Below are 8,032 nucleotides of genomic sequence, written 5' to 3'. Positions count from 1 at the left end.
AATGTGAAGGCAAACCATGTGGAAGCTATTTTTGTTGGTTTCTACATTTAGTGAATGGACGAACAGGACCTTTATTGCCACCTCAGTAGTGTTGACAATCTATAATGATAAACCTGTTTTAGCTGTATTATATATCAGTCAACATACTATGTGGATGCCTGGTTTTACTTATCTCTAAACACTTTGTAATAGAACAAGAGAAGTATGTGAATGTACAGCTTTTACACTTCATGTATGATTCAGTATTTCAAAAAATTCAGTATTTCTGAGAATACTGTTTTTATGGCTAAGAAAATTAACGTATGAAGCTGAAATTTTGCTATGGTGAGATGCAAATTAGCACAGCATTCAAAGTACAAATTTATAATATTCAAACATTAGGAAATCCAGAACTTCAGACTAATGAAGTAATTATGTAAGGCAGTTGACTATTCAACTGGTGTATACATTCACTATTTTTTTTTTAAAAAAAGAACAAACCAAGATACTATCCAGTACAACTGAGTGAAATAAAGGCACAAATCAGGTGCTTTGGTCAGTGTGGAAAACCAAACTACCAGGACATTTATAGTAAGGTGAACAATAGCTCTGTAAAAAGGTACAATATTAAGTAGGTTTGATTTTGATTTGAAGACATACATGAATCACGTTGCCTATTGTATATGTATGGAACATTACACATTCTGTGTATCATTCTAGTTCTTCCCAGTTATCAGTCAGATTACCTTTGCTCTGTCGCCGAATGCTAACCAATCGTCCTGCAGATTTGATACTCCACTTTGAACTATTAGCTGAGCTTGCCAGGTTTGTATATTTTGTGGAGCCTTTGGTTTCATCTTCCCAGCCTGACCAAGATGAATAGTCACTTAAAGTATTTCCCGTATCACTGAGGTGGCAGGAATCACTGGCAGGAATCTGTGGAGGCTCCCATCCTTCAATTTCATCTGGTTTCCTTGACTGGATGTTCTGTTTGATCACCAAATTGTCCCAAAATCCAGGTTTCTTTTCGGACTTCATGTCCTCTTTTAATTTTAAACTTGTTCTAGAGAACAATTAAAAATGCTGTTATCTGAACGCCTGTTTCAACAGAAATGTTTAAGAATATTTGGTCAAGACAATGTCACATCTTATTACTATAAATTACCCCTATGAATCATCACTGGGAAATAAAAGATGGGGCCAGTTTTTGTGTGTGCATATCTTAGTTGACCATTGTTTCTTCAGCGTTTGGTTATGAATTGTTACTAGAGAGACAGAGTAAGAACAGGTAAGATCCATCCTGGGTAATTCGCAATGGACCCTCTTCTACTAGGATTGAGTAGTTTATTTTGTTGTTGAAATGTGCCTTAGATTCCTCATGTCTGCCACAAGGATGCTGAGCAATTATAAAGTCACTGAAAAACCTCATGAGGGCCCAATCCTAATCAGGTCTACAGTGTGGTGCTCTTGTTCTCCTTCACACCTTTTCAAGTGCTGAAACAGCTATTGGGGGGCACCTATTTTGCCATTTGATAGGGCATGAGGGGGAGGATGGATAACAGTGCCTCAGCCTTCACAACATTTTTAAATTACTTCAAATGATAGTGCCATCCTCATGGAAAGCATGAGGATGCCGTTATGTCTAGTTTGGCCCTTACAGATGTGGGAGAGGCAGAATGCAACATTATGTGCAGGAAGATGTGGTGGTGGCAAGGCAATAAACCAAGTAAGAAGTACAAACCAAGTTAGGGCAAGAGGTTCGTAACATCTGTCTCTCATTGTAGTTCCTCTCTCAGCCAACAATATCCTGATAATTATATCAGTGCACCATAGAAAATCTTCGCAGGAGGGAGTAACTCCTGGCATACACCACTGAGACATTCCTGGATGAAAAGGCCAGGGCAGATCTCTCCCTGCAGAGGTCTACAGTATACCAACAGCTGGCCCCCAAAGACCTATGAAATTCTGAGATGACTAATAGTTGTCACAATCACTCTTTCATGTTCACAATCTCTATATATAATAATTGTGTTTTCGGGTGGCACTTTGAAGCTCTCCCATTGGCTGTGCAATGCACTCCCTCAGCCATTGGCCCATCAGCCGCCACTCAAGAGTACTCGCGTGCCATTGGCCGGGTGCTGGGTCTGCTCCTCTTCCCCACCCACTCCCCTTTCAGCCACTGTGACCTGTCATAATTACTTGAAAATGGCTTTCTCTCTTGATCAGGGCCGGCTCCAGCTTATTTTGCACCCTAGGCGAGGATCCCTTCTGCCCCCCCCCCATGCTCTGGGTTCAGCAAAAGAGCTTCCCCGAGGGAGGGCCTTCACCGCCACCGGTCACACCTCTCTTTGCAGTGACTCATGACTCAAGTCAAATGCATTTCCATGTTGCCTCAGTTGCCAGTACGGCACCCTTTTGGGGATGTAGACAGCTTTAACTTGAAGGGGGGGAACATGGCAAGAGAGTCTCCCCACCTAAATCCTGAGACAGGCTCCTGACCAATGCTTTCTCTAAGCTGTGGAGTCTTGTGCGCAAAAATCCTACTTTGTGAGCGAGGGATCCCTCCAAAAATGTCCCTCCTCACCGCCACAGTGTGAAGCCAGGCCTCCAGGGCCAGGCGTGTGGCCAGGCAGGGAGAAGCGCCGCATGTGGAAAGCGGGCTTGGCGGCAGCCGGGTGGAGGGTGAGTGAAGCCCCGCCACGGCTTGATTTCAAAAGGGAATGCCCCGCAACACAAACACACTTCCCTCCGGCGAGGGTCTCTTTCTGCCACTCTAAACACATAGCCCCGGAGTGCCTTACTGCAGGGCTCGAGGTGAAGTGAAGGATGGACACTGTCCCTCTCACACACACATCCCCCCCCCCAGTATGAGTTGTTGTCTCCTGGGGCTTGGGAGCCAGGGGACCCCGAAGGTGGAGCAAAGCCCAATGTATGTATCAAATGCCCAATACATAAAACATTAAAACTGCATTTTAAAAACATTCAATACAACATAAGTGCTCTCCACAATATCTAACAAGGGAACAGATGACGTCATCAGGATGGTATCCTTAGTGGCCACAGCTCCACGCAGTACCACCATTTTAGCGCTCACGGCGTAAATAAAGGGCTAGGACAGATAGCAATAGTCGTAGACAGATAGTAACAGTCGTGGCGGCTCCTACTCAAACGCCTGGTGGAAGAGCTCCGTCTTGCAGGCCCTGCGGAACTGTGCAAGGTCCCGCAGGGCCTGGATCTCCTCTGGGAGCTCATTCCACCAGGTAGGAGCCGCCACCGAAAAAGCCCTAGCCCTAGTCGCCGCTAGTCTGGCCTCTTTGGGACCTGGAACCACCAGGAGATGTTTAGTCCCGGACCGTAGTGCTCGTTGGGGAACATATGGGGAGAGGCGGTCCCGTAGGTATGTCGGACCCTGGCCATCTAGGGCTTTAAAGGTAAGAACCAGCACTTTGAAGCCAATCCGGTATGCTATCGGCAGCCAGTGCAGCGCTTTCAGCACAGGCTGGATGTGTGCCCCCCTAGGAAGGCCCATCAACAGCCTGGCTGCAGCATTCTGCACCAGCTGCAGCTTCCGGATTTGTGACAAAGGCAGGCCCATGTAGACAGCGTTACAATGGTCTAGCCTCGAGGTGACCATCGCATGGATCACTGTGGCTAGGTCATCGCGGTCGAGAAAGGGAACCAACTGCCTAGACTGCCGAAGATGGTAAAAGGCCACCCTGGTAGTGGCTGCTACCTGGGCCTCCATAGATAATGTGGAGTCCAGGAGCACCCCCAAACTCCTAACCTCTGACACTGGCACCAAAGGCGCCCCCTCGAAGGCCGGGAGTGGGAGCCCCAACCCCAAACCACAACGACTCAAACCCAGGACCTCTGTCTTTGCCGGGTTCAGCCTCAGCCGACTCAGTCAGAGCCAACCAGCCACGGCTTGCAACGCCCGGTGCAGATCTTCTGGGCTGGAGTCCGACCGGCCGCCCAACATCAGATAGAGCTGGATGTCATCCGCATATTGATGACACCCAAGCCCAAACCTCCGGGCAATCTGGGCAAGGGGGCGCATGTAGATGTTAAACAACATCGGGGATAATACAGCCCCTTGGGGCACCCCACATTCAAGGGGGTGTCTCTGGGACTGCCGTTCCCCTATCACCACCCTTTGTCTCTGACCTTGTAGGAAAGAGGCAAGCCATTGAAGGGCAAGTCCCTCAATTCCCGCGTCGGCGAGGCGGTGGGTCAGCAACTGGTGGTTGACCGTATCAAATATGTAACGCTCTTCAGGGCATATATGGAAAGAAGTGGTCCCTCAGATATGTGGGTCCCAGGCCGTATAAGGCTTTAAAGGTGATTACCAGCGCCTTGAAGGGAATCCGGAAGTCAACTGGCAACCAATGCAGTTGGCGAAGCACCTGCCAGATATGAGCCCACATAGGCATCGATGTCAGCAGGCGCGCCGACGCATTTTGCACCAGCTGTAGTTTCCGGGTCAGCCTCAAGGGCAAGCCTACATAGAGCGAGTTGCAGTAATCAACCCTGGAAGTGACCATTGCATGGATGACTGTAGCTAAGTCCTGGGGGAGAGATATGGTTTCAGCAGCCTTATCTGCCTAAGATGGAAAAATGCAGATCTGGCAACTGCTGTAACCTGGGCCTCCATAGAAAGAGAGGCATCCAGTGTTACTCCCAGGCTCCTCACTTTCTGGGTCAGCACCAAAGGTGCCCTTTCCAGTGTGGGAAGTCTGGCTAACTGGGTGAAGGGGGCGCATGTAGATGTTAAATAACATTGGCAAGAGGATCGCCCCTTGCGGCACTCCACATTCAAGTGGGTATCGCGAGGAGACCCTCTCACCAAGTGGGTATCGCGAGGAGACCCTCTCACCAAGCGGCACCCTCTGTCTCCGACCATGGAGAAAGGAGGAGAACCATTGCAAGGCAGTCCCCTGAACTCCCACGTCGGCAAGGCGGTGGGTCAACAATTCATAGTCGACCAGGTTGAACACTGCCATTAGATCTGATAGCAATAGCAGCGCCGCCCCACCCCAATCCAGCTGCCTACGGAGGTCATCTGTAAGGACGACCAGAGTCGTGTCTGTCCCATGGCCAGGGCGGAAGCCAGACTGGAAACAATCAAGGACAAAAGCATCCTCCAGGAAAACTTGGAGTTGATCAGCCACTGCTCTCTCAACCACCTAGCTTTAACCTTTCTTCAACCTTTGTCATATGCACAGTTTATTCAATTTCTCACCATAACATACCCTTTAGATTTTGGAGATTTACATCCTGTTAGCAACTGCTGTTCATCATCCTTATTGAATATAGAGGTTACTTCTTTCCAGCCCCGAAAACCTGCTCCTTGAACCTATAAAAATAAATTAATGTATGCATGTAAAATAGATGACTGTGCATTCCAATATACGTAACGATCTTGCATTTCAGCCAATTAAAGCAGGTAACAGTGAGGGGTTACCAGACAACCCATATTATATTTAAACTATTATAGGGAATACTTTGCAATTATAACACATATCCTCCACTGGTGCATCCATTCCACTTTCTGTAATCTACCTTCGTGAAGGAGAATGAAGCAGAATGGAACTTGCTGAGCAGAGCCACATTGTTCCACTCATTCTTAATCAGTTTATAAATGGAAAAACAGGGTTGCACTTACCTGTAACTGTTTTCCAGTGGTCTTCTGTCCAGGCACACATGGGGACTGCCAATGTGCAGGCTAGCTAAACAGAGGAAACTTCTTAGCCTTCCAGCACTTACTATAATACTATGAGTGCTCCCCCTCCCCTTGGCTCCCATTGGATCTTCCTGCCTAAACCAACACATGCCTGAAGAGTGGGAGCACTCCTTCCCTTAGTCCACCCTTCACTGTTGTGGAGCCAACTGTGAACTCTGCAGGAAGAGACCCCCAGTGGGGTAAGGAAGGAGGGATGTGTGCCTGCACAGAAAACCACTACATGAACAAAAGTTACAGGTAGCTGCAACCCTGTTTTCATCTTTGTGGGTTCTGTGCAGTCCCACATGACAGAACAACATGCTTACCTGATCTTTGGCCAAGCAAGGGAATAAATTATGTAAAACTGCTTTCCCCACAGCTACCTAATTCCTGGAATCAATGTCTATTGAGTAAAGCTTCTTAGAGGTGGAGAACATGGATCAATCCGCCGCCTTGCAAACCTCTGAGATGGAGACCTTGCCTGAAACAACTGCTGAAGAAGCCTGTGCTCTGGTGGAATGAGCCTTTCACAGGGAACGGATATGGGATCATGCATTTTTAATAGCCAGCACCACCCAGTGTGAATGGGTCTGGGATGAAGGCACTTGATCCTTATTGGGGCCAGTGAAACATACAAATAAATGTTGATCTTTATGGAAGTCTTTTGTCCATTGCAAATAGAAAAGGACCCTTCTAACATCGTGTATGGAGGCTCCTTTCCATCTCTGTTGATGGGGAAGGGAAACATACAGGTAGAGTGATGTCCTGTGAAAAGGTGGAAGGTTGACACCATCTTGGGGAGGCATGTAAGGCTTGATCTAAGTATAACATTGTCTGCTGAAAACTTATAAAAGGAGGGTCGCACCACAGAGCCTGTAGTTCTCCCACCCTCAAGGCAGATGTTATAGTAACCAGAAAATCTATCATATGAAAGGAATGACAAGTCATGTGAGGCTGTGGGTTCAAAAGGTTTATATAGCAGTGATGACAGAACCAAGGATAAACTCAGCTGGAGTACTGGAGTACAAGTTGGACAAACCTTTTAGACATACTGTTTGAAAACACAGGGGTAATTGCAGACCTCATACAGAATGCTGAAAACAAAGCTAGGTGCACCTTAATAGATGATACCATCAACTCAGAATGCTTCAGGGATAATAGGTAAGATAAGATATCAGCCAGTGTGCAAGATTCTAGTGATATCCCCTGTTCAGATGCCCAGAGGATCAACCTCCTCCACTTACATGACCTGTGAGTAGATGGCTTATGGAATTACATTAAGACTTGAGCTACTCTAGATGGCCAGAACCCTGGAAACCCACCCTTTCGACTGTTAGGTCCAGCAACATGATATCGTGAAATTGGACAGGACCTAACGGAAGGAGCCCTCTATCTCTAGGAGTGGGATATGGGTGCTGTTGGACAGGTCCCAGAGGATTAGGAGCCAGAGTTGGTGGGGCCAGAAAGCTGCTATCAAAATGTATATGGAGTGGTCTGCTGTGAGTCTGGCTACTATGTGGGTCAAAATAGGGATGGTGGGAAAAGAGTAGAACAGAACCCCTCACCACTTGAACTGGAACACATCCCCAGTGGACTCCAGATCTGTAGCTGCCAAGGAACAGAACTGCTGGCATTTCACATCGTAATGGGAAGCAAAGATGGGAACCCCCAGAGGCAGAAAATAGGCAGGATATAGCAGTCTGACAAGTTCCACTCATGGTTCATGGACCTGGATCTTCTGAGAGTGTCTGCAGTGATATCTGAATGGCCAGAAATATGAATTGCCTGGAGGGACACATTTCTCTGAACAGCCCAGTTCCATATGTGACAAGCCTCTGAACACAAGGCCAGGGACCCTGTGCCCCCATTTGTTGAGGCAGAATTTTGCTGTAGTGCTGTCTGTAGCTATCTGTACCAATGTTCCCTCTAAGCTGTGGAGTCTTGTGAGCAAAAATTCTACTTTGTGAGTGACTGGCATTAAAGTTGTGAGCAAGCAATTTGGCTACTGCATGAATTAGTTTGCTCTGGAGCCATCCTTCCTGAGCTAAGACAAAAATGTGTGAGCCAGAGGTGAAAAAACTGTGAGCTAGCTCACACTAACTCAGCTTAGAGGGAATAATGATCTGTACCCACTTTACTCACACTTGACATACAAGGCTATAAAAGTCAAGGCATGCATGATAGCTCTAAATTCTAAAAGACTGATATGCACCCTCAATTCCCCTTCAGATCACCTCCTACTTGCAGAGAAGGTTTAACAATGGGTGCCCCGACCAGATAGGGGAGCATCTGAGATAACACCTATGGTCCCTGCCACACGGGGGGGGGGGGGGC

The 8,032-nt window shown here is 47.4% G+C and overlaps 1 protein-coding gene across 1 annotated transcript in view; it reads right to left on the bottom strand.

Annotated features, from left to right (window-relative positions):
- Positions 1 to 522: 522 nt before the first annotated feature.
- The window catches only part of TDRP (testis development related protein), a 58,026-nt gene continuing 50,516 nt past the window's right edge, over positions 523 to 8,032 (bottom strand). The window contains exons 4-5 of the mRNA XM_015419973.1: positions 5,229 to 5,332; positions 523 to 1,042 (exon numbers count right to left, since the gene is read on the bottom strand). Of these exons, the coding sequence (XP_015275459.1) occupies positions 691 to 1,042; positions 5,229 to 5,332 (456 nt within the window). The 3' untranslated portion in view covers positions 523 to 690. The remainder of the gene's footprint in view (positions 1,043 to 5,228; positions 5,333 to 8,032) is intronic.

This window comes from Gekko japonicus, unplaced genomic scaffold, assembly GCF_001447785.1.
Source record: "Gekko japonicus isolate JY-2015 unplaced genomic scaffold, Gekko_japonicus_V1.1 scaffold4571, whole genome shotgun sequence".
Taxonomy (NCBI): Eukaryota; Metazoa; Chordata; class Lepidosauria; order Squamata; family Gekkonidae; genus Gekko; species Gekko japonicus.
The sequence above is the reverse complement of the archived record's forward strand: the minus strand, read 5'-3'. Positions and strand labels throughout refer to the sequence as shown.